This window comes from Eumetopias jubatus, unplaced genomic scaffold, assembly GCF_037043125.1.
Source record: "Eumetopias jubatus isolate StellerSeaLion01/CBP00866 unplaced genomic scaffold, mEumJub1_p1.0 scaffold_12, whole genome shotgun sequence".
Classification (NCBI taxonomy): Eukaryota; Metazoa; Chordata; class Mammalia; order Carnivora; family Otariidae; genus Eumetopias; species Eumetopias jubatus.
Window position 1 is genome coordinate 104955150 of NW_028274818.1, and position 26626 is coordinate 104981775.

A 26626-nucleotide genomic window follows, 5' to 3' on the forward strand; every position below is an offset into this window, starting at 1 on the left:
TGCCACATGCTGCCAAAGAATTCAGGCTTCAGAACTGGACTGACGAATTCTGTCTCTGATCCGTACTACCTATCTGACCGTGGAAAATTTATTAATTTTCTGAAGCTCAGATTGCCCAACTCTAAAATTAGGACACACATGGGACGCCTGGGTGGCTCAGTCGTTGAGCCTCTGCCTTCGGCTCAGGTCATGATCTCAGGGTCCTGGGATAGAGCCCCACGTCGGGCTCCCTGTTCAGTGGGGAGCCTGCTTCTCCCTCTCCCAGTCCCCCTGCTGTGTTCCCTCTCCAACTGTCTCTCTCTGTCCAATAAATAATAAAATCTTTTAAAAAAATAAAATTGGGACACACTACTAAGTAGTTATTATAAATGCATTGTATTGTAAATCTACATGTGTTGGAAATACACTGGAAGCCAGTACGTTGTAAATACACTCCTAAGTAGGACTGAATTGTGTCTCCCAAAATTCATATGTGGAAGCCCTAACCCCCAATGTGACTGCATTTGGAGACAAGGGGGTAAAGTTAAATGAAGTCACAGGGTTGGCCTCATCTATAGGACTGATGTCCTTATAAGAGGAGGAAGAGCTACCAGGAGTGCGCACACACACAGGAAAGGCCATATGAGGGCACAGCAAGAAGGCAGCTGTCAGCAAGCCAAGGAGAAGGCTCAGTAGAAACCAACTCTGCTGTCATCTGGATCTCTGATTTCCAGCCTCCAGAACTGCAAGAAAAACCTCTGTTGCTTAAGCCACCCTTTCTGCAGCATTTTGTTACAGCAGCAGGAGCACATTGATATACCACGCAAAGTACCCAACACAGAAATAAACACATTATCAAATGCACAACAAATGTAACTTTTTTTCTTAGAAACAAGATTATAACCCAAAAGGTTTAAGGTTGCTTATCTAGACTGAGTGATGGCTTTGTCCTAACACAGTCCTATTTTCTCCTGGTCGCACTCACAACCAGTGATATATACTGTACTTATAATATTTCTGGCCAAGGATAAAACAAAGCAGTTGCTATACTGCACCAAACTCATGATTTATTATGCTCAGAGGTACCAAGAGACAGATGTAAAGAGGTAAAACTGTCCCTGACATCAAGTCCAAAACATGCTAGTTTCTCAATTTTGGTCTTCATCCTTGAATGTTCCTAATTTTTTTATCTGCTGCATTTTCTGTATCTCTGTAGGTATTTCCTTACTTTCCTAACCTTACTTTTTCGCCCTGTGTCATTCTGATTTCAAATAGTGTCTCTTAGTTCTACTTACATGTGATCTGACAGGTTCAAATCTGTGGTCCCTCTGATTTGTGTAATTTCCTTTTTCTGGACCTTCTCTAGGTTATGTCCTTTCTCCTTAGGCCCAAGCCACCAGAACTGCACTTATTGGTGAAGTCATTCTACGATTCTGTACAAGGGCAGAAAAACGCTAGTTGTACGTTTTGCCTCCCATGCCTTTTCTAATGGGTCCCATCATTAGGTGTAAGTCAAAGCACAAAGCTGGGCTGGACAGGGGCCGAGGGCCCCGTCAGGGAGGCGCTTCCCTCCACATCCTGCTGGGGCCAGACGCCACGGTGCTGACGATGCATCTCATGACCCCTCCGCCACCCGCACACCAGAACTCAGAGCCGCGGGGTCGACCCGGAAGAGGGAAGATGAGCAGAACCCCAGACCTTCAGGACAAATACAAGTCCCAGAAAGCCCACCGGAAGTGCCTCAAACCACCCCCCCCCCCCCACCTCATTGGTGTTCTCCAGGAATCTGGGAGGTCTCGCCGTCTCGGTGGTTCCTTGAGCCTCCCTAGTCTGGGAAAAAGACCAAATTAGAAGCATTTCCTCCCCAATGAGAAAGAAATAAGGGAACTATGGGGAGAGGTGCAGGTCATGAGTTCCTTCTGCAGGGAAAGTACCTCAAGCTAATGACCGGAGCCTAGTTGCACTCATATGGTTCCAGGACTTTTGTAAAAACAATAGAAAAATTTTATAGAGTCAATCACAGGCTTCCTCTCAGCCCCCAGTACCGTAGCAAACATTTCTATACAATTTGACCAACATGCTCCATGCACCCATTTACTGATGTAATTAATTGGAACATAGATTCTACTGTTCTGTTCCTTTTGCCTTAGTCCCCTCCAACTTTTTTAATATTAAAAAGGACAAGGAAGTAGTGTCTCGAGCCAACAAATCTTGCTCTAACTTGCCCAAACTCGAGCAAATAAAATGTATGAGCCTAATGTTTTGTTTCCCTTTCCTTTTGGAGGTTTGGAAGAGAAGGTATGATGGATGTGGTGACTAACAGCAAAAAGCTTTCAAACATTAAAATCATAAAACTTTTTTTTTTTTTTGGTCTTCCTGCACCTAGGAGCAATAAAGGAAAGCTGTAAGACTACAGATCAACATAGTTTTCAGCTCAGGAAGATGTTTCTGGCAATCAGAAACTGGATAACCAATGGCCAGGAAATGTTTTCTCCAGTTCAACATGTTTATTAAGCATTTGTTAGATAAATGTGCCTGCAAACTGGGGATTCCTCCATCAGGGTGGGAGGTTGGGTTTGAGAATCCCATGGGACCTGTTGACAATTTTAAGATTCTGTAACTATGATTTTATGGTATCTTGGATCAGAACTATTTTTCACACAGGTGACAAAAACAGTTTCACCACTTTGCAATGTCTGATGTTTAATAATAAAAGACAGGTGTGCCTGGGTGGCTCAGTCAGTTAAGCGACACTTAATTCCAGCTCAGGCCATGATCTCGGGGTTGTGAGATAGAGCCCCGAATTGGGCTCCATGCCTAGGGTGCTTAGGATTCTCTCTCCCTCTCCCACCCCCATCCCAGGTCAGGTGCCCGCACGCGGGCAACTCTCTCTATAAAGAAAAAAGCTTTAAAAAAATAATATAAGGGGAGGAGGGTGGGGGGATGGGTTAGCCTGGTGATGGGTATTGAGGAGGGCACGTTCTGCATGGAGCACTGGGTGTTTGTTATGAACAAACAATGAATCATGGAACAGTACACCAAAACAAATTGTGTAATATATGGTGATTAACATAACAATAAAAAATTAAAAAAAATAATATAAGACATAATATAGTTTAGTGCCTAAGAGCTTAGCTTTTGGAGGCAAAGTGGAACGTGGTCTGGCTGGGTTCAAATACTAGTTCTGCCACATGCTGTGTGACTTTGGGCAAGTGAATTAAATATTGTAAACTTCAGTTTTGAAATGAGGGTGTTAAGTAAAACCACCTCATAATGTTGTAAAGATTAAGTGAGATGATCCACATAAAAGCATATGATGTTTAGAACGTGGTAAATGCTCAATAAACATTAACACCAGTCTTCACTGAAGTTTTCATTCTCCATTAAGTCTTGCAACTAGTGGCTTTCAGCAAGAGCCACCCAATTCCATAACCTTTCCATTATTTCATTTCCCCCCCAAACCTTACATAAGACAGCAGCACATCCCTTTCTACCTGTATCCCATCCCAGTTCACCACAGTGAATGTCCCACAACTGAACAGCCACCTCACACCAGAAACCACCATTACTCCGCCCACCATCAGTGATGGGGGTCCTCCCTGCCTCCTGGTTGAGTGGCCAACTCCACAATCCATTCTTACAGTCAGCCTCCTAGGACCACTCATGGCACCAAATGTCTTAGATCGGGGATTTCCTAAAGCAGAGCCTGAGAAAGGGATTCAGAGCCATGTGATCTGTTGAGGAAGTGCTCTTCAGGAAAAGTTTTTTGTATCTTTTTTTTTTTTAAAGATTTTATTATTTTTTTAAGTAAATCCTACGCCCAACATAGGCTTGAACTCATGATCCCAAGACCAGGAGTCGCACACTCCCACATCTGAGCCAGCCAGGCATCCCTTCCAGAAGTCTTTATGGGAAGGAATGAAACAGGATAGAGAAAGGCAAGAACCAAGCACGGATGTAGTCTCAAATATAGTCCTCAAAGGGAGGGTTCTGGAGCATAAATGCACCACAGTTCCCCCTATCCCCCACTGAGACAGACCTAGTGAATCAGCCTTTTGTACCCCCCATATCAACCAGCCACTGGCTGGGGGGTGCGGAGGACAGCTCCCATCCCAGCTGCGAGGCAGCCCCCATCATCTGAGGACAACTTTCCAGAGTCTCTGGAGAAGGGGGAGAGTTGTGAGCACTCAACAGCCAAAACTCAGAGTAGCTGGGGGATGGGCATGCCAGCTTGATAAAGGGGATCTGGGCAGGGCACCAATGTACAACACATACAGTCAACAAGTATTTATTGTTTATTGTAAGCCCAGCAGTCAGTAGAAGCAGTTCCCAGAAGCACTCTTTCCCTGTCTCTAGAAAAGAGGCTCAAATTAACCCTCTTATCCATGTCATCTTTCCCCCCGACCTTCCCACAAGACAGCACTAACCAGAACACGAACCCTTCTGCTCCTGGTTACAGTTTACTTTCAAATCCAACTGCAATCCAAACTGACACTTATTCTATACGCCATTATCCTATGGAGGAGGTCTATCTCCAGGGCCACTGGGAGTTGCTAACACATCCTCCTTGGACCAAGATTCTTAATTCAACTTGGTCTAATTTCTTCCATGAACACAGCTGCCCTCATTCTTGTGGGTGACGGACTGAAAACCAGCCCACAGTTTGGCCTATTTTCTCTTCACTATCTCCAAGGTCCCTCTCTCTTCTCCTTAAGATGTGACTGACCAACAGTTTCTCTCCTGGATTTACACACTTAACTCCTCTTGGTACTAGCCAACTTTGTTGCTAACAGAATCAAAACGAAAACAAGGTAGAGAATGCTTCATGGAGAAATTAGAGACCATATAATGCAACGGAAACACATACCATCCAGTCTCTGAACCCCGATTTTGCCAGGATATAAATACCTTAAGTCGATTTCTTTTCAAAGGCTTTAATACTCAAGATGGGAACAATAGCTGGAGCATTCTAGTGGCTGGGATCATCGTTTCTAGAAAAGGTTCATTGCTGAGGTACCAAAACAGGTATCATGCTGAAGAGTTCTCTCTTCCTTTCACTGTGCTCTTCCCTGAATAAGCTGTCAAACGAGGCAGAAACTACAAATAAAGCTTATTTCTACTGCATTAGTGAGGCTTTTCTCAGTGTCAATGTTCTGAGATTCAACCAAAGAATGAGTGCCACCTGAAGGCTCTCCTTCATCCACCATATCCATAGGTGCTCTCTAGATTCTTAAGCATGAAGAAGCATTTCTCGATGGGGAAAGCAAACAGATATCTATTCACTGTGGATTCTCCAGTGTTCCTAAGTTCCAACTGAAGGATTTCAACATATCTGTAGGTTTGATGGTTACGTTGGAGAGAATGCTGGAAGTTGTTATTACATTCATTATAGGAGGAGGGTTTCTCTTAGGAAGGCTTCTCTAAAATTGAGTAAGAGCTGTTCTCCAACAGAAACATCTATACACTTAAGGTATTTATGGGATCTGTCCTCTCGTGACTTCTCAGATGTTTGAAGAGGCTACAACTCCAACTGAAACTCATTCCACATTCTTTACATTGAAAGGGCTTCTCACCAGTATGGATTCGCTGATGCTGATTAAGATGTGACTTCAGAGTGAAGCCTCTGCCACACTCATTACATTGATGCGATTTCATGTTGGAGAAGGTTTTTTGGTGTTGTTTTACGTGGGAACACTGGCCAACACTTTCTCTACATATATCACATTTATTGGTTTTCTCTGCAGTGTGAGTTCTGTAATGCTGGATAAGGTCTGAACTATAACTAAAGGCTTTGCCACAGATATCACACTTATAAGGCTGCTCTTGTAACTCCATCTTCTTATCTTCAATCACTGTCAGGTTCCAACTGTAAGCTTCCTCACAAATGCCATTTTTTTCATTTCTCTGACCCATATGGAGCACCTGATGTTCAATGAGGCTAACGTACTGAAAAAAGATCTCTCCACACTCATGACACTGATGGGATTTCTCTCTAGAGTGGAGTCTCAGATGCCCCGCAAGGTGGGACCGCCTCCCAAAGCCTTTCCCGCACTCATTACACTTAAAGGGTCTCTCCCCACTGTGCACACTCTGATGCTGAACAAGATGGGACCGCACTCTAAACGCTTTCCCACACAAGTGGCAGGTATAGGGTTTCTCACCAGTGTGGACTCGCTGGTGCTGAGTCAGATGCACCCGCTGATTGTAGCTCTTCCCACATTCGTCACACCGAAAGGGCTTCTCCCCTGTGTGGATTCGCTGATGTTGAATCAGATGTGCACTCTGAATAAAGCTTTTTCCGCATTCATTACATTTATGTGGTCTCTCTCCTGTGGCTGATTTTTTGTGCACATACGTGACTGCATTGAAATTTATCCTCTTTGAAGAGGGCTGTCCTAGTATCTCTTTCATAGGAACTCCCTGCTTTCTATCCAACTTGCCTGGGTGCTCATGGCCTTCTCCAAAATCCTGACCTTGAGAAACAGTTCTTTGGATTCTTCCTGATAGTTCCACATCGGCTTCTGCAAATTCTGAAATTTTCTTCTTAACATTCAATTTTGTATTCTTACTTCTTTTGTCACTGCCTGAAATAAAGAGGAAATGCAAATGTCACCAGTTTGTTGTGGGGTTTAAGATTTTATTTGAGAGAGAGAGTGAGGGAGAGAGAGCATGAGCAAGCGGGGGGGGGGGGGCGGTTAGGCAGAGGGAGAAGCAGGCCCGCCACCGAGCAGGGAGCCTGACGCGGGGCTCGATCCCAGGACCCCAGGATCATGACCTGAGCTGAAGGCAGCCGCTCAACTAACCGAGCCTCCCAGGCGCCCCTGTCACCGGTGCTTTTCCAGTAGAAACCTGAACCGTCAGGAGAAAGGACAGTCGGGTGAAAGCATGAAGTGCAGGCAGTAACAAAGTGGAGGGAGGATGCCTGCACGTGCCTGATGCCGGCGGGAGCCAAAAGAATTTGTCTCGTGAAAAGAATGAGATGAAGAGGCTCGCTAAGCAGGATGGTGAGAGTGACTGAGGCGAGGCAATTGCTAGACAGGAGCACCACACTTCCACCATCCAGGAAGGAGGGAGAGGACTCCGAAGGCAAACAGGACTGAGGCAGACAGGCTGAGTCAGAACAGAAACACAGCTGGATGGAGAGAGCAGGTAAGAACTGAAGGACAGGAAGCACAGGACTCTGAGGGGGACAGGCAGTGGGAGGGATACGTGATGAGCACCCAGGACCAAGGAGAAGTGAGCCAGTAAAAACTACTGTCGAGAGGGTGGGTGATAGGCCCATCTCTGCTCTCGTCACTCTTCGCCCTCACCTGAGCTTGTTTCCCCACCCGGGCATCGAACCTCTGAATGCTCACCACCCTTCCGATCTGCTCCTGGGCCCAGACCACCAGCGCCACAAGGGCACACACTGCGTGGTTCTGTTTACTGCTCTACCCCAACCACCTAGCGCCACAGGCTCACGACAACGAGGGCTGCGTGAGCGCACAAAAGATCCCTCTCTTGATCCAAAAAAAAAAAAAAAATGGCGGGGGCAGGACAGGTGAGTGTTAACTAGGAAACTAGTCGTAAGAACAACTGTCGAGAAGATAGGAAAGAATAGAGACTACTTTAAAGTAATTGCTTCCCCAGGTCCGGAGTGCTATTGGATGCGTTTCCCCAAGGAGGCGGCCACCAAGCAGAAGGGACAAGACTGGCAGAGGAGAAAGCTCAGCTCCAGCCAGACTCTAAAGGCCTTGAGAACTTCATAACCTTCTATTCCATGATAGGGAAGGTGCTAGTCACTGTTAATGAGAATGACAAGTAGCTGGGATTGGGGACGTCAACGGCAGATTTTAAAAATAAATACTTTAAAGCCAGTCTTAAGAGTTATGTGAAAAATATTAATAAGAGCCTCTAAGTTCACAGCATGATTGACTGTGATCTCTTCCATACATAAGTTTAACATCACTTGAACAGCTAAGAAAATATAAGTAAACGAACAGAGAAAATTGTTCTCTGTTCAACCTTACTGATAACCAAACTAATGAACTCAGATGTTCAACCTTACTGATAACCAAACTAATGAAAATGAATACAGAAAAGACATCTCTTCTGCTTACCCCATTTGTGGGAAAAAAAAATGTCTGGGGCACCTGGGTGGCTCAGTTGTTAAGCCTCTGCCTTCGGCTCAGGTCGTGATCCCGGGGTCCTGGGATCGGGCCCTGCGTCGGGCTCCCTGCTCTGCAGAGAGCCTGCTTCTCCCTCTCCCGCTCCCCCTGCTTGTGTTCCCTCTCTCGCTGTGTCTCTCTCTGTCAAATAAACAAATAAAATCTTAAAAAAAAAAAAAAGGTCTGATCACCCTGGGAGAAATATAGGAAAACTAATATGTGGTGACTTTAAAAGCAATTTGGCAGTAGGTATCAAGACCCATAAAAGTGTTTTTGGCGTTTCATCCACTAATCCCACTTCTGGGCATCTATTATAAGGAAATAATCCTACTTTTTTTAAGGCATAGGTTTGTTTTTTTTTTTTAAGGCACAGTTATCAGGACAAAAGAGAAAAAATTAGAAGTTCAACCGAGGGGGCACCTGGGTGGCTCAGTTGGTTAAGTGACTGCCTTCGGCTCAGGTCATGATCCTGGAGTCCCGGGATCGAGTCCCGCATCGGGCTCCCTGCTCAGCGAGGAGCCTGCTTCTCCCTCTAACCCTCCCCCCTCTCATGTGCTCTCTCTCTCTCATTCTCGCTCTCTCAAATAAATAAATCTTTAAAAAAAAAAAAAGTTCAACTGAGGAACAATTAAGTGTTGATGTCTCCAAACAACGGCAGGTTGTCAGAAATAACAAACAGGAGAGCCAAGCCACACCGGACAAAGCGTGTCTAATATTTAACTGTACCCTCTGAATACACCTACATAAAAATAAGCTTATAATAAAAAAGATAGAAGGAATATGCTAAATAATAACAGTTCTATTAGGATGGTGGGATTGTGGGTCTTTTTTTTCCTCCTGCTTTCTTTCCTCCAAACTTCCTGTTCTAGTATTATTTTATCATTTTAAAATAAAATGTGAGTTAACAAAATTGAGAAAAGGAGAAAGAGGGAGGGAAGCATGCGAGAGAGAGCCAAAATCTTCATTTACTACAACAGAAACGCAAGAGATAATGTTTAAAATCGGTTAAGTCGGGCAACAGATATATTATTGACAAATAGGGAATTAACAGGGATATCTGGGTGGCTCAGTTGGTTAAGCGTCTACCTTTGGCTCAGGTCATGATCCCGGGATCCTGGGATTAAGTCCCACATCGGGCTCCCTGCTCAGCGGGGAATCTGCTTCTCCCTCTCCCCACCGCTTGCCCATGCTTTCTCTCTCAAATAAATAAAATCTTTAAAAAAAAAAGGGGGGGGGATTTACCAGAAGAAACATGTAAGAGAGCTGAAAGTACGTGCCTCTGCCAAGAGGGAAGCTGTGGGGAGGGTGGAGAGGGCATAGGTTGGCCTACTCACTGGACCAATTAAAGTATAAAACAACAAGGGACACCTGGGTGGCTCAGTCGTTGGGCGTCTGCCTTCGGCTCGGGTCATGATCCCCGGGTCCTGGGATCGAGCCCTGCATCGGGCTCCCTGCTCCGCAGGAAGCCGGCTTCTCCCTCTCCCACTCCCCCTGCTTGTGGTCCCTCTCTCGCTGTCTCTCTCTCTGTCAAATAAATAAAATCTTAAAAAAAAAAAAAGTATAAAACAACAAAATGGACTGTGATCTCTGCCCCTTAGCTACTGCTCCCAGTCAGCACAACCCATCTGTCCTGCTGCTCTAAGCTCATAAAACCATTTTCGCCTCCATCTATTCTCTGAACACAAACTCCCAATACCTACATCTTTGGGATTTCTCTCTGAAGTGGCGTTTCAGGTGCTCGATCAGATGGGAGTGCCGACCAAAGTTTTTCCCGCACTCGGTACACCCGTATGGCCTCTCTCCGCTGTGCACACTGTGATGCTGGACGAGGTGTGAGCTCACGCGGAAGGTTTTTCCGCACACCTGACACTTGTAGGGTTTCTCACCAGTGTGAACTCGCTGGTGCTGAGTCAGATGCACCCGCTGATTGTAGCTTTTCCCACATTCACCACACTTAAACGGTTTCTCTCCAGTATGGATTCGCCGATGTTGAATGAAGTTTGAGGCTTGAAGGAAAAATTTACCACAATCGTTACATTTGTGACCTCTCTCGCCACTTGTGTTGTGCTTACGGTTAACATCCGTGATGGTACCAAGATCTCTTTTCTGGGAAGGGTTCTGCCTTGATTTCCCCACTGCGGGGTTTACCTGCCACCTCTCTACCATGCCATGAAGGTCACTAACTTCTCCAAACCCTTGACTCTGGGGAACATTTCTTTCAGGGCTTCCTGATGTCATCCAGTGGGGTTCAGCGTCATCGGAAATCTGCTTTACAGCGAGTTCCACGTTGTCATGCCCAGATTCGTAATCTGAAATAAGAGAAGGAAAACGGATTAGCTATTCCCCATACTGGAAGAAACAAAAAGACTCAGGACGTGGGTAATTATGAAGCCGACATGTGCTAGCACCACAGGACTTGGCAAGGGGGCTTTATGCTCCTGGGAGAGGACAAAGAATCCTCCAGCAGAAACAGGCAGGTTGGGGACAGAAGAGCTGGCAAGAATGTGTCAAACGGATGAAACTGGGAGAGCGGTCCTTCTATTTAGTGAAGGCGATGTCCTCTTGGTGGGGTACTTAACAGTACCTGTTTGTGCACACCTGTGCAATATCAAATTCTTCACAAAATGTGGTATCGGGTTGTGCAGCTAACCCAATTTTCACCTTCTTCTTCCTGTTCATTCATAGCCTGGAGAAGAAAGATGATATTTCCAGCTTTTTTAATCCCCCAAGAATCTCAGTTTGGTATGAATAAGTCTAAAGGAAAAAAAGTATTCTTTCTATACCCAGAGAAGAATCCAGTACTGACAAGAGCTAGCTTAACACCCAATAGTCATTGATGAATACAGACGCCGGACAAACTGCAATCATCTCCCTATGTAACTGGATCAGCAACCTACATTTCACTTGAAGCACAGACACTTAATATGCTTTGCAAAGACAAATCTTCAGTAATTAAAAAATACAGAATATTATTTTTTATATGCTAGAGAGAGAGAGACCAGGGTCTATTGAGAACTTTCTAATAAGATTTTGGGGGGGGGGGCACTTGGGTGGCTCAGTCGTTAAGCGTCTGTCTTCGGCTCAGGTCATGGTCCCAGGGTCCTGGGATCGAGCCCCGCATCCCTGCTCCGCGGGAAGCCTGCTTCTCCCTCTCCCGCACCCCTGCTTGTGTTCCTTCTCTTGCTTTGTCTCTCTCTGTCAAATAAATAAAATCTTAAAAAAAAAAAAACAACCTTTTGTAAACAGCAAGGTTGTTTTCAAATATTACAGAATAATGGCAATGAAAGCTAACATTTGCTGAGTGCTACGATGGACCAGTCCTATAAGTGTTTTACGATTTTATGGCATATAATCCTAACAATGACCTTTTGAGGTAGATACTGTTACTAACCTTTTTTTTTTTTTGACAGAGTGAGAAGTTATAATTCTTATTCCATCAAGAAAACTTGAATTTTAATTTCTTAAAACTCTTTGACCTTAATTCTCTTCCTAAAAAGACATCTTAGTAGTAGAAACAAACATATAATCAAAAAGAATCGTTTTTTCCTCTCCCATTTAAGTAGGCAGGTAATCTCTGTCATCACAGGATTTCTTTTTCTCTTTTACTCACATCTGCTTACGCCCACACATTTTATTCTTACTAGAATTCTCTCCCATCCAACAAGTCAAAAAAGCACATGGTTTTCTTTTTGCAGGGGTGAATTCGAAAAAAAAAAAAATCGGATTGGCCCAGTGCACCTCTTTGGTTCTATTAACAATTCCCCTTTTCCTGATAAGGCGATTATATAGGTTGTCACACCAATGGGTTTACAGATTTGCTTTTTCCCTCTTTCCCCACCTCTTTACCATGTACGTGACAAGCTTTCTGTTGATTCTCTTGGTTTATCTGTGTATCTGACAGAAGACTATGCTTCTTGCTCAATGCTCTGCCCAGCTGGTTAGTAATGCAATGGTGGGGGGCAGGGGAGACAAAAACAAATCAGGCAGATTTGGTGCTTTAAAGATTCAGGCTCTTCAACCTCACTGCTGCCCTGTTGGCATTCTATGTTCCTACAGTTGGCTCCTTTCCCCACTCATTTTTCTCATCAGCTATGTCAAAATATCTCCACTATGGCTTCCAAGATATATCACTGTTATTTTAAAATTCCACTAGTGTATGGCATGTTATCATGTTATCATGTTTTGCAAAAACGTGTGTATACAGAATATGCCTAGAGATACAATCCAGAAACTGGTAAGAGTAAACAGAAGATTGAGGAGCAGGGTAGGTGACTCAATTTTCACTTTATACCCCTTTATACTATTTGAATATGTTTCACTATGTGCATGTACAAGGTTCTCCAACGTATTCGAACCTCTTCTCTGCCACCTACTTCATCACCTGCTCATTCTCAACAGGTGACTGTCTCCTATTTGAAAGAAAGGCAAAGCTCCTTGAACATCCTACAGACCAACCAAAGACTTGCTGGCAGCCTTCCTCTGTCATCCTCCCCTCACCTCATGGTGGAAGAGCTGTCTCTGACCAAGGCCAAGCCTCCCTCCCGGACCCCCGACCTCCCCATGCAATCCTGTTTTTGAGGGATCACCCTCATCAATGATCTCCTCTTCCTTGCCCCAACATTTCAAGCTCACTCTTTACTAGTTCTTTTCCAGTAGCATTTAAGTAGGCTTAAAACTCTCCCACTGAAAAAGAGAACGTACAGAGGTGCCTGGGTGGCTCAGTCAGTGAAGCATCCAACTCTTAATTTTGGCTCAGGTCATGATCTCAGGGGTGTGAGATCAAGCCCCATGTCGGACACCACGCTCAGCGGGAAGTCAGCTGGAGATTCTCTCTCTCTCTCCCTCTCCCTTTGCCCCCCCCCATAAAAAAGAAAAGAGAGCATACAAAACCAATCTAGCCATCTAAGCTATGTACCCTTATAGTGATAAGCCCCCTTTCTCATTTCCTCCACAGTGTTCTTGAAAGTTTATCTGTGATGGCTTTCTCAAATTCCTCTCCTTTGCAATCTTCAAAGAAACTGTCTCTTGTTCCCCAACGTCCTGGACACTCCACTGAAATGGCTGTCTCCAGGATACATCTGTTTTTCTAAAATCTCATTTCTGAATCTGATGGATATTTTTAAAATTCTGACCTTCTCTCTCTTTTTAAAAGATTTTATTTATTTAAGAGGGAGAGCATGAGCAGGGGGAGGGGCAGAGGGAGAGGGAGAGGGAGAAGCCCCACTGAGCAGGGAACTTGACGCAGGGCTCAATCCCAGGACCCCAGGATCATGTCCTGAGCCAAAGGCAGACATTTAACCAACTGAGCCACCCAGGCGCCCCAAATCCTGACCTACTCAATGCTATTAGGAACACACAGGCATGAAAATATAATCTATTGTGGCCTTCCCAGAGAAGTTAAGGGGCAGAAATCATCAAATGTGTTCTTAATGTAGGAGTACACTAGAGTTGTGAAAAGAGGTTGTAATGAACAGATGGATTTTTTAAAAAATCGGAAAGGACAAATTTAAAACTGCTTGGAAAACAGTATAAAAAAGAACTGTGCCAAGTTCTGAAAGCCTGACACCCATTAAATGCCTGCAAAGTAACTGAAAAAAAGGAAATACTACCAGGCTCAAATTAGACAAGTGAGGTATTTGAAATTCATTTAAAAAAAGAATGAAAAAATATCTTCACTGCATATAGCATTTGTGCTACATAAGTAATCCCTTGAGATGAAATACCACCAAGATCCCCACAGATAAAGCCGCAGAGAACACGTACAAATAAATCGAAGAAAAGGAAATACAAATATGTATCACTAGTATTAAAAGAAATGGAAAATTTCAGAGAGTAGGAGTCAATTTTATTTTTTAAATAAAAGCCTGCAAGTGAACTAAAACTCTTCAGAACAATGTAAATTGCTATAATGCTTAAAAGAAATTTGGCATTATATGGGGTTGGCTGGCTCAGAGGAGCACGCGACTCTTAATTTCAGGGTGGTGGGTTTGAGGCCCATGCCTGGTGTAGAGATTAATTAAATAAATAAACTTAAAAAAAAAAGACAGATTTGGCATCATATATGTATTTCATCTAAAGTCTACCAGAGTGCTTGGTATGTGGTGGTTCTTTTAAGAAAATTCATTCAAAAGAAGCTAAAAGCCATAAGCTCCAAAATATTTGCTATGGTGCTGAGATTTTTTTTTTAATTTTTTATTGTTATGTTAATCAGGTGCTGAGATTTTTATTAATTTGCTCTAGGCACATAATCGAGTATGAGTTTCCAGGATCATAATTCAGAAACAGGTTCAAAATCTCATTTGGGGCACAAAATTCAAGAAGGGATGGGACATGTAAAATGGAGATGGCAAGGCAAACGTCATGAAAGAAGCACCCATGATCTGAGAATGGAGATGGAATGAACAACCAGCCACCCATGCACTGGGGAAAAGGGAGATCCTCTAATAACACAGTTGCCCCTTGAATAACATGAGTTTGAACTGCGCAGGTCCACCGACACACCGATTTCTTTTGATACATACGGCCCTGTAAATGCAATTCTTCTTCCTTACTATTTTAATAGCACTTCCTTTTCTCTAGCTTACTTTCATGTAAGAACACAGTATATGACACATATACAAACTATGTGTTAATCGGCTTCATGGTTTTTCTAAAATTTTTTATTTTTTTTTTTAATTAAAAAAAAATGGGGGGGCTCTATGTTACCGGTCAACAGTAGGCTATGAGTAGTTAAGTTCTGGGGGAGTCAAAAGTTATACACAGACTTTTGACTGCATGGGGGGGTTGGCACCCCTGGCCCTGTGTTGTTCAAGGGTCAAATGTACTCTAATAAACAGTTACTCAGTGAGGTCGGAGATGCTTTTGCAAGTGAGAATTATTCAGTCAAGAATTACACAATTTGTCGGGGCGCCTGGGTGGCTCATTCGTTAAGTGTCTGCCTTTGGCTCAGGCCATGGTCCCAGGGTCCTGGGATTGAGCCCCACATCGGGCTCCCTGCTCCGCGGGAAGCCTGCTTCTCCCTCTCCTACTCCCCCTGTTTGTGTTCCCTCTCTCGCTATGTCTCTGTCAAATAAATAAATAAGATCTTAAAAAAAATAATTATTCAATTTGTCAAGGAATAAAATCCAATAACTACTACGAATCTGTTAAAACCCAAGCCTGTTAGTTCTGAGCTCTTTTATCTTAAAGCACTAAAACGAGAACATATGCTGGATTGCAAATACTATCCCCCAAGTATCATCAAGACGTCAGTCATACCCTGATGATGACGGAAATGATCAGAATAAGCTGAATAAGAATAAAAAAGGGAATGTCGATTTACTCTTTCACAGAAAAAAAAAATAAGCAAAGTCACAGTAATTAAGTCACATACATGCTTTTATCTGATGTGCCAGAAATACTTTTTATAACAAAATTAAGAGGTCCTAATCCAAGCACAGATGAAATCATTCTTACCCACGGAAGTAATACTCCCATAATTCTCCTTCCTGTCATCCCTATAGAGGGACTTCTGGGACTGGTCCAAATGTCCCCATTCCTCCAGGATGAAGGATACAGCCACATCAGCCACATCTTCAATTTTCACCAACTTCTGAAACACGAGATCGCCACTAAATTTCCATTCCCTAGGTTCAAATTTGGAGTGAGGGGAACAATTGGGAGCATGAAGGGAAAAAACAGGAGGGAGGGTCTGTGCTTTAAAGAGGAGAGGGGAGCACTGGGTAGAAGGGAAAGCAACATTCAAGTAGGAACCCCAGAAGGGCCCAGTGTGCAGTGAGAGACAGAACTCCTAGTGGAGATTCAGGATTAGGGGAGCTACTTGTCCAAGAACAGATGTGGGTCCTCACTGCGGGCATGGGACACCGGCTCACCTGGGACCCAGCCGAGAGAAGTGAGGCTGTCAGCTCCTGGCTGTCCTTCCGGGGAAGGGAAGGAACTTGGAGAGCAGGTAGGGCTGAGGGGGGAGAAAAAGAGGTGTCAGTGAGAATATCTTTGCCCAGTTCCGATTGCCATCATGTTCCACTTTCGCTCAAGAATCCACGATGGCGCCTTGCTACAGCAAGGCCAAATTTTTCTGCTTGGCTCTCAAGGCCCTCTGCGTTGTGACTCCTCCCCCACCTAACTACACTCACTCTTCCCGCCGAAAAACTAGACTCCCTGCTTTGGTCAGGCTAATCCCTGCCAGTGACCTCAAGACTGTGACAGTCCCCTGTAAAGGATGCAATCTGCTCTGCCAAGATCAAATCTAGTCATCTCAAAGATTAACCAGTCCTATAGCTTCCACGAAGCTGAAGCGCTACTGAGAGCCCAGGGCTTCTCAAACTTTAATGTGCACACAAATCATGTGGAGGGCTTGGTACAGGGCAGATATGGCTCAGCAGGTCTGTGGTGGCCCCCATATTCTGTACCTCTAACAAAGCCAGGTGATTCTGGCGCTGCTCCTTGAGCCACGCTTTGACTAGCAAGGTCTTAGTCCACATTCTCTTCCTTCCAGAAGCTACTATGGTTGATGGAGAGTCAGGCAATTAGTAATGCACTAAATCTACATTGTGTGTTATAAGAACAGGCAGATAAAGCAATTCTTGCCTTTCAAAAACTTCACTGTCTAGTGGGGAGAGCAGACATGTGAGCCTCACTTACTTCCAGCACAGGGAAAGGGTAATATACTTGAAATTCACCCAAGTTCCCACAGGAGCACGGAAACAGGGGCACCTCCAGGGTGGAGAGGGGGAGGTGGGGGCATCGGCAAAGTCTTTCCACAGGAAGTGACTCTGGTAAGTAGGGTTGGGGTGGGTTGGGGGGGATGAGGGTGCTCTCTGGGCAGAGTGAATGGCATGTGCAATGCCTGCAGGGTCTGATCTCTAGATGTTGGTGACCTACTGACCCCTGCTGTGTCACCTCCGCTTGTTCTTTGTGTGAGACTGGTGCTGCATACGGTCTCATTGTCTATATATGCCCTGATCTGGACAGATCCACCTGGTATTAATCTTTAACCTGACAGTTTAGGATGTTGCTATGGTTTCCCTGGTCCTGAAGATGTATGTTGTTATGCAGCGTGCTTCTGTCCAAGAACTAGGAAGTAATTAGCAATGACACAAAAAGAAAGACATCATGGTTAGAGACGAAAGCCAGAAACAGAGATGGCAGCTGAAACAGGACTCAAAGAAAGGCACGAATGTAGTCTGTACTTAAACAGTGATTTTGATTTTGAGTATAGACTACATTCCAATTACAACTGGAATAATTATAATAATTACACTCCAAACAATACCACTTATTTTATGAAGTTCCTGTAAAACCTTTGGTTTCTTTAGCTTTTCTGCCAATGACTTCGCCCTTCCCACGCTGGAATTAGTCCCAGAGACAGAAAACCAGCCTTCGGTGCTATGAAGGGCACGAGGAATGCAGCCTTCCCCAGTGCACAGAAATTAAAAACTGAAACAAACCTCGTAATTTGGTTGGAAGAAAGGAACTGGCTGGGTCTAGCTAACAGGGCAGAGAAGAGCAGCAGCACCTAGGGACAGAAGGAAGAGCAGCCTGGCATGAGGAGACCCCGGCAGCAGAGGTAGGAGGACAGAAGTCTGCACTTGGGGGGGCTGCAGGAAAGGCCAACGCAGCACAGCTCGGACTGGGGTAGAAGGATAAATGCAGAGCTGGATTGCTGGGCTTACAATCCCAGCTCAGTCACTGACAGCTCCGTGACCTTGAATGAATCACCTAACCTGACTAGGCCTCAGTTTCTTATTTCTAACATGAGGATAACAGTAGTACCTATTCTATTGGGTCAGTGTGGGCATTAACCCTTGCTATGCCGACTAAGTGTATTAGACACAATTTGGGGTTTGGCGTTTCTTTTTTAAACAGTGTTAACTCGGGATGCCTGGCTGGCCCAGTCATTAAGCGTCTGCCTTCGGCTCAGGTCATGATCCCGGGGTCCCGGGATCGAGCCCCGCATCGGGCTCCCTGCTCAGCAGGAAGCCTGCTTCTCCCTCTCCCCCTCCCCCTGCTTGTGTTCCCTCTCTCGCTGTGTCTCTCTCGGTCAAATAAATAAATAAAAATTTTAAAAACAAAAAAAAACAGTGTTAGCTCTTTTTTTTTCAGTGTTAGCTATTTTTAAAGGCTGGAATTACATGACTTTTATCCCTTTAGAGATCTTCTGAAGAAGAAAAAGAAAATTTATTTTAGTATTATTAAAAAATAGAGTACGACTCATTCTGTCTTGTCATTTCTATATGGATCCACTGGCCTCTTCTACACATGTAGGGTACATTTTGAGATCTGAGTGATCTTATTTTTCCTGTATCATAAAACATTTTCCTAATTCATCATCCTAGGAATTACCACATATTTACCAATCATTACTCGTTAATTATTCCCAATGATAGCAGAAAAAACTAAAATAGTAAGAAAACAGGAGAATAAAATAGTAAGAAAACAGGAGAATAAAAAACTAAAATAGTGAGAAAACAGGAGAATAAAGGAAATAAATAAACAGCAGAATACTTAGGATGATGATGTAAGAGTGAAATAAATCATCGTTCTTCACTAGTCTCCAAGTGTTAAATTCATTGCCCAGAGTTTTGCATCATCTTCAAGAAGGTATAAGACTATTGACACCTGCTTTTAGCTTTCATTGAGCATAGTTGTGAATTCAGAATTTTTCATTTTCCACCCCTATTAGCAAAGAGAAAAAAATGTGCAGGAAAAGACACTTCACTATTACTAGATTAGTAAGAAGACGATGTGAAGAGACGGAGCAGTGGATTCTACACGGTAATGATGAGACTGAAGCCGAAGGGCAAATCTTTGAAGGAGTCTACAAACAATATCAGGGGTAAATTTTCTCAAACATAACAACCAACGATAAACACTCTGATTTCTAATTTCAAAAAGGAAATATGACATTCTCATCCACTGAATTATTCAACAGGAAGGACTTCATGAGGCAAGATTTTGCAACAAGATTCTGGACCATCCCATTTTGTGAAAAGGACAGTATTCATTTTTCTAAAGGGAACAGGGACAGTACTGTGTAACGGTATTCTTTCATTTTTTTACAACGTTTCTATTATCAAAATGTACTTGCTATAAAGAGGTTCTTATCAAAATTTCCTTGAGAATTATTTTTTATTATCCTTTGATTCTTCCGTAAATGACTCATAAATAACATACACATGATAACATAATAAAGTAAAATAACAAATAATATAATAAAATAAAAGAGTAAATATATATATATAAAATAAAGGATCCCTTGGCCCCGGGTGGTAAACAGTGAAGACTATTTTTTCTGGTACACTGAGGGCTTAATGAATTCCAACAAGTAAAGCACCTGGGACACTTGCCGACACTCAGTAAACTCATATAAGTAACACTTCTGTTATCGTTACCACAGTGAAAGGAAAGCTGGAGAAGGTCAGAGCCGTGGGGCATGTGAAATGGAAGGCCTGACCCCTAAGGGGAGAACAGAAGCAAGACTGGGGGCGAACCTGGAACACAGGTTCTCCACATTCTGAAATCCCCAAGCTCTCAATACCAAAGGCCTTCCTCTCGTTAAGTTACACACTGAACTAATTTGACAGCAAAACCTGACCAGAACTGATGGGAAGCTCTCTAAAGTTGTTATTTAATCCACTCACTGTACAGCTGCATACATTCCACTAATGTGTGTCACTGTGGAGTCCCACCTCAAATCCTGCTGGTACTGTACTATATGGTATATAAATCCTATTCCCTTAATAAATCTGAAAATTTCTGAATCCTAAGATATATCTGATAGAGTTTCTGATGAGGATTGAAGACCTGTGGACATGTGCGTCATAAATAAGGTACGCAGTTCACTTTCTCCCTTCCTGTGTCTAATCCAAGTTAATAAGGTGGAGAGGCGGGTAGGGGACGAGAGAGAGAACAGTCGCTCTAAAGGTCACTGTGAGGCACTGTTTGAAATAAGATTTCAAGGTGAACGACTGAGCAGCCAGAAACGAGCACAACCGGGAACGGGAGTGCTCTTCTTACACCAGCCGTAAGACGACAAAATCGACGAGGGGGAGCCGGATGGCTGTCGTAAAGCAAGTGCGACGCTTTTGTAAAGGACTCCCGTAGGTCTTCTGACAGTCCCTGCGCTTAGAGCTGTCGTCGTCACGACAGCTTTGCAACGGAACCACGGTGCACAGCCTAGCCTTCCTACAAGCTGACCTCTCTCCGAATGCCAGGGACTCGATGCCAAGGCCCCAGCCCTTCCCAAGCTCCCGATACTGCTGACTGCAGAGTGGCTGCCCAGCCCGAAGTCTCACACAGATACCGCTTACCCACGTGGCCAGGGCACCCACTTCTAGCCACATCTGTTCCACCGAATCACACGTCCTCACCGTTTTCCTCCAGGAGATGAGGCTTCTGAGGCTCCTGTTCAGACTGGGGGTCCGCGGACAGGAGCTGGTGGCTGAGGGGCTCCTGCACAACTCCAGGTGGCACCATCTTCTGAGGAAGCACTTCAGGACACACCACGATCTAACAAGCACAACCACACCAATCAGCACATTGCAGGGAGGGCTATGGAAGAATCCAGTAAATTCCCATTCTTCTTCCATTCACTCTTTTGCCAAATATTTAATGTGCATCTACAATGAGCCAAGCAAACTGACTACACAGTGGCTTAATAAACACAGTTTCTTTCTAGGTGAAGATGGCTCCCATTAAACATATCCACGCACAAATACGTAATTACAAACTGTTATACCTCAGAAAAGAGAAGAAAGCAGTGCCTTAAGACAGAACAGATGAAACTACTTTAGAGAGGGTGGCCAAGGCAGGCTTTTCTGAGGAAGTGTCGCTTTAAGTAAACACCTAAAGGGCCAAAGAAGCCCTCAGAGAAAAAAGTCAGAAGTGTCCAGGGCAGAGAGAACGACATAAGCAAAGACTCTCAGGCAGAAACAGGTATCTGGTACAGTCAAGAAACCATAAGAAAGCCAGGGTGGGCCAAGTTTAGTGAAGGGGGAGAGAAGTGAGAAGGGAGGTTGCAAAAGCCAATATAGGACACAGGAAGCCATACTCAGTTCATAGTGGACCCCGTTCAAGGAGGACAGACCAACACCAAGACCAGAGCTAGTTCTTGTCTGACCTGCTAAGTACTCCATCTTTCTGTTCTGGGCTCTCGGTCAACCCTAGGGGACACACAATTACTCTGCCACAACCAGTCTCCACAATCTGTCTTTTCTGGAAGGTACTAGCTCAGCAGCATCCTAGCAGATACTAAGATCCTGCCCTGAAAGAGAATTGCCATCCCCCTCTTCCCCTCCCTTATGTTTCAAAGCACTTTAAATCTTAACCCTCTTAGCACTGGCAGAAGTGGAACAGGAGTTACATCAACAGGTGGCTGCAAAACAGTTGCGATCATTCTGCATGGAAATTTGTGTGTCCTTGTGGACCCGCTCAGGATAAGAGTTAAGATGATGCCAAGTACGTCAAAGGGCACATTGGCACGGAAAAGCAAAGCAGCCTTGAGGTCCCCTGACACTAGGACAGAGAAACCAAGGAGGAGGGGTAAAGGATAAAGCCTGGGAAAAGGCCTGCCAGAGACAAAAACCGCCTGGAGATAAAGCTGAGGAACAATGTTGGGGATATAGATGACAGGCAGAGAGAAAGGCAAACAAAGTGAGCTGTGGAGGCCCTTAAGAAAATCCCCTGTATGGGCCTCAAATCCCTGACTACCACTAAGAATTATTTTTCTCTGTGTCCCTTCGAAAGATGGGCTGCATATCACAATGAGAGAGATAAATAGCAGCTGTAAATCCTGTTTCAAAAATCCTGTTTTTAACTGTACTTTTGAATATTTATTACTATAAAAAAAAGTAGGGAGGGCGCCTGGGTGGCTCAGTTGGTTAAGCGACTGCCTTCGGCTCAGGTCATGATCCTGGAGTCCCAGGATCGAGTCCCACATCGGGCTCCCTGCTCGGTGGGGAGTCTGCTTCTCCCTCTGACCCTCTTCCCTCTCGTGCTCTCTCTCTCTCATTCTCTCTCTCTCAAATAAATAAATAAAATCTTTAAAAAAAAAAATAAACAAAGTAGGAAAAAGTTTGTTCGTTAATGTCCCAAATTAGGCTTAAAAAAGGAATAACGAGATGTCACCATGAGCCTTTACTTTCTGTCCTGATGGAGGCAATAGAAAGGTTCAGACATTCCCATCTGGAAGACAATCATTTGGTCTGGCTGAGGGTCAGCAGCAATTCCCTCTGCTGCCCACTTGCCTCATGGAGTGAATTAAACTAGCTGAAGAGCCTAATGATGTTCTGGAAGGCTGAAGTACCCCTTACCCAGAGATGAAGAATAATGAGACTGGGACCTTACAATGAAGTGCAATGGCTCTCAAGAATGAGGGAAGGGCACCTGGGTGGCTCAGTTGGTTAAGCATCTGACTTTGGCTCAGGTCATGATCCCAGGGTCCTGGGATCGAGCCCGATGTCAGGTTCCCCGCTCAGCAGGGAGTCTGCTTGTCCCTCCTCTTCCCCCTGCTCACGCTCTCTCTCTCTCAAATAAATAGAATCTTAAAAAAAAAAAAAAAGAGGGAAATTCTCCAACTAGCTTCAAACTCTTGTGACCTAAGCTCTCATGATTTTGTTTCTTTGCTCAAAAAAAAAAAAAAAAGGCTTAAGAGAGTGTGACCCTAGCAACAAAAAGGTAGAGGGTCAGGTTATAAATGAGAAAAGACAAGACAAGAAGATATAGCAACATAAAGACATCGATCCTCTCTAAATTAATACATGATTTACTGGATCCCCCCTCCAAAAAAAACTAACAGGATTTTTGGAGTGGTGAAAACTTTAATAAGTAATTCTAAAGTTCATAGGGGGGCGCCTGGGTGGCTCAGTTGTTAATCGTCTGCCTTCGGCTCGGGTCATGATCCCAGGCTTCTGGGATCGAGCCCCGCATCGGGCTCCCTGCTCCGCGAGAAGCCTGCTTCTCCCTCTCCCACTCCCCCTGCTTGTGTTCCTTCTCTCGCTGTGTCTCCCTCTGTCAAATAAATAAATAAAATCTTAAAAAAAAAAATAAAGTTCATAAGGAAAAAAGAAAATATTGAAAAAAATCTGGAAGGGGGGAGGGTAGCCCTATCAATACCAAAACCCTTTACAGAGCTCAAGTAATTCAGATACTGACATATTAACAGGTAATAAGGTCAATAAAACAGAAATAAAAGGACCATAAATAGACCCAAATACATGCAGAAATTTGGTATGTAATAAAGATGGCATTTTAATCAGAGACGAAAAAAGGGATTACTATAAGTTGCTGGGCCAACCGGATAGACATCTGGGGAAAGAAAGTTATAACCGTATCAAACACCGTGCACCAAAAAAATAAATAAAAATAAAAAAACTGAGAAGAGACTATTAGAAAATTTTCTTATAATATTGTAGTGGAGAAGACCTCTCTAAGTATGGCACAAAACCCAGAAACCATAAATTAAAAGATATAAATGGACTACATAAAAATTAAAAACCCTGCAAAATAAAAATCTCCACAAGCGAAGCCAAACAACAAAGTGGAAAAATAAACTTGCAACTCGGATGACAGACACACTGCTTACTTTTTTCAAATAGGTAAATAATGTAAACAGATAATTCACAAAAAAAGGTAGACACATAGGGCGCTTGGCTGGCTCACTCAGTGGAGCATGTGACTCTTGATCTCAGGGTTGTGAGTTCAAGCCCCACACTGGGTGTAGAGCTTACTTTAAAAAAACAAAACAAAACAAAGGGTACACACATAGCCCTTTAAAATACATACTGAGGTCAAACTCACTCATAATATGAGAAATGCATACTAAAATTGCACAGAAATGGAATATTGCATCTTTCAGATTAGCACTAACAAAAAGTTGGATAACATCACATTATCAGGCTGTGAGCAAAAAATTCTCTCACACCCTGCAGTAGGGAGAAAAAACTGGAATAAGCTCTACCAAGGGCAATCTGTCAACAGCTGTCAAAATTACAAATGCATATGGCCCCCGAGCCAACAATCTGACTTCTTCTCAGCATTTATTCTATAATTAATAGTGTATGTAAAAGACAGTCATTGCAGTTTGTTACAGTAAAAGTTCAGAAACATCCTAAAGGAATGACTTAAATGGCTTTCAATGGGAGTTAAATTACGGTACATCCATCCACACAATGGACCATAACACAGTTTCAGAGAGTGAGGCAGGTTGCTTGCACGGACATGGAACACACCAAGATACGAGAAAAAAGCAAGAGGCAGAAGCGCACAGTGATTTAAACACATCTGTGTTTTCTTAAAGCATGTCATCTACACGTATGCTTATAGAGAGAGAAGAGAATCTATCTCTGTAAAGGACATACAGGTATCAGGTGACAGTGGCTGCGTCTGAAGAGAACTAGGCAGCCGGGGAATTGGGGGCAGGAGGAAACTTACTTTTCATAACAACCTTATGCACCTTTTGAATTTTGTATCATGTCATTCAAAAAACAGAAAAGAGTAATTTTAAAAAAATAAATAAAATCGCTGACTGTCTTCTCCAGATTAACACACTGGACACTGCTTCTCTTTGCTGGAGTGGCAGGAAATCTCCACAGTGTACCTAATCCCAGGAGAACAAAAGAATATGGATGAAGCACCAGAGCTCAGAGGATCTCACCCCTGCTCAGCAGCACTAACTCTCTTCCTCTCCTTCCTCATTGCTCCGATGTCTCCCCCTTTCGCTCACCTGTTGTCTGCGTTCCTCCAGTTCTCTCTGTATATTTTCTACCACAGCCACAGCCTCTTCTCCACTCTCCGGGTGATGTTCTCTCACCCAGGCCTGGAACTCTTCAGGGAGGATGGTCAGGAACTGCTCCAGCACCAGCAGCTCCAGGATCTGCTCCTTGGTGTGCAGCTCGGGCCTCAGCCACTCGCAGCAGAGCACCCGGAGCTGGCTCAGGGCCTCCCGGGGGCCGGAGGCCTCATGGTACTGGAAGTGCCTGAAGCGCTGGTAAAAAGTCTCAAACACTGGAGGATTGTACTCCTGCATCCACGTGCAGTCTTCTTCTTCCACCTTCACTATGAGAAAGTCTTCTTGCTCCTGTGAAGTCTCAGCTGGAGGGTCTAAGTCTATAACTTCCCCAGACTCTGTCATTATCATTCCAACTCAGAGGGAGGTCTCTCCAGGTTAGCTGTCACAGATCAAATCTGTTTTCTGCCCTTTAAGATCTTCTGAAGGGCACTTCCATTAGTGTGCAACCTACTGATATATTGGAAATCATTATTAGCAAAGAGATGACAAAGAGGTCATCGACACTAAAGACCACTCAACAGTGCCATTTACTTTAAAATATAGACTACAAGACAGCCATCATTCCACCCATCACATTACTAATAGAGAATATTTCCAACATTTAAAAAATGTAAAGAAGAGCAATAAAAATCTGACATCACGCCTAACCGAATACAATTTTAATGGTGAGGAACATGACATTTCATATAAATAATAGGACAAGACTTACTAACTAGTCCAGACGCAGTCCTTGCTTTTCTCTACCACAAGCCAAACTTAAGTCAAAACAGGGGTCAAAAACATTACAACGGCCAAAACGGGTCCTGTCCTTCATGACACAAGAGCATGACAGACCAAGAGGAGACTTCATTAGTCCCGAAGAGAAGCACAGTTATAAGTACAGATTTGGACCTGGATTCTTCAGAAGCGCCCCTGGCCCCATAGTCACGGAAACCGGGCAGGTCAAGGTTAGAGACAGGACCCCCGTCTGGACACAAAGCCCATCCCCTTTCCTCCAGGCACCAGTCCCGGGAAGCTCTCCTGGAGACCAAGCTCCTGCAGCCACGCTTGGGAAGATAGGTTTCTTCCCGCAAACGGAGAGAAAACCGAAGCCGACACTTCGCAACACTTCCTCGCCGGAAGTAAGCAAGTCCAAGCTTTCCCCGTCCAACGGGGTCGAGCCATCAATCCCACCGCCGAGAGCACTTCCGAGTCCTCTCTAGGAATCCCGGAGGTCCTCGCCCCGCAGCGGGCGGGAGCTGCCCGTCCCAGACCCCGCCCCCGAGGAATTGTGGGCCAACCGGCGGGGAGTTTGGGGTGCCTCCGGGACGCGGCTGTTCCCCGCCCACCGAGCCGCCGGTTCCGCGCCACCAGAGCCGGGAAGGAAACGGAGCCGGCTTCTCTCCACCCGAGCCCAAAGCCATTTAAACAGCCCGGGCTCCTCCCCTTTCTTTGGAGTGGGGGCAAGGGACCGGGCCTTAGCTGTCCGGAGTGGTTGCTAAGGCAAGAGTTGCTAATGTCTGATTGGCCGTAGAACTTGCGCTCCCCCACCCCAACGCTCTGTGCCCCACTTCCAAGTAGGTTCGCCCCTTCCTGAGGGCCCGCAACCCTAATTTCTCTTTAATTTTAAATCCTTCGTTTTTTTCCACCTGCATCCTCGTCCCTCTCAGCACCCCGTCTCCAGACACACCCACCTCCTCTCACCACCGCAGTGCTCACGGGGCCGAAATCACCG

The 26626-nt window shown here is 44.5% G+C and overlaps 1 protein-coding gene across 6 annotated transcripts; it reads right to left on the reverse strand.

The window, feature by feature from the left end:
• Positions 1–4251: 4251 nt before the first annotated feature.
• On the reverse strand, positions 4252–26626 carry ZKSCAN5 (zinc finger with KRAB and SCAN domains 5). 6 transcript variants are annotated; one of them, XM_028088499.1, is made up of 7 exons: positions 26586–26626; positions 24847–25362; positions 20495–20633; positions 15998–16080; positions 15582–15717; positions 9827–10435; positions 4252–6563 (listed from the first exon to the last, which is right to left on the reverse strand). In XM_028088499.1, the coding sequence occupies exons 2-7, from the start codon at positions 25258–25260 to the stop codon at positions 5437–5439; spliced, it is 2508 nt and encodes an 835-aa protein (XP_027944300.1). In that variant the 5' UTR covers positions 25261–25362; positions 26586–26626; the 3' UTR covers positions 4252–5436. The 6 variants fall into 6 exon arrangements, with proteins under 6 accessions (XP_027944300.1, XP_027944301.1, XP_027944303.1 ...); XM_028088500.1 differs by having other exon boundaries at positions 24847–25359; positions 26586–26625; XM_028088502.2 differs by lacking the exon at positions 26586–26626 and adding an exon at positions 25622–26129 and having other exon boundaries at positions 15582–15714.

Coding starts and splice junctions, on each gene's coding strand:
- ZKSCAN5 (XM_028088499.1), bottom strand. CDS start 25,260: ATGATAATGACAGAGTCTGGGGAAGTTATAGACTTAGACCCTCCAGCT. Junction 15,718..15,997: donor TTCTCTCGGCTGGGTCCCAG/GTGAGCCGGTGT, acceptor CTCGTGTTTCAG/AAGTTGGTGAAAATTGAAGA. Junction 6,564..9,826: donor CAGAGAGAAATCCCAAAGAT/GTAGGTATTGGG, acceptor TCTTTATTTCAG/GCAGTGACAAAAGAAGTAAG.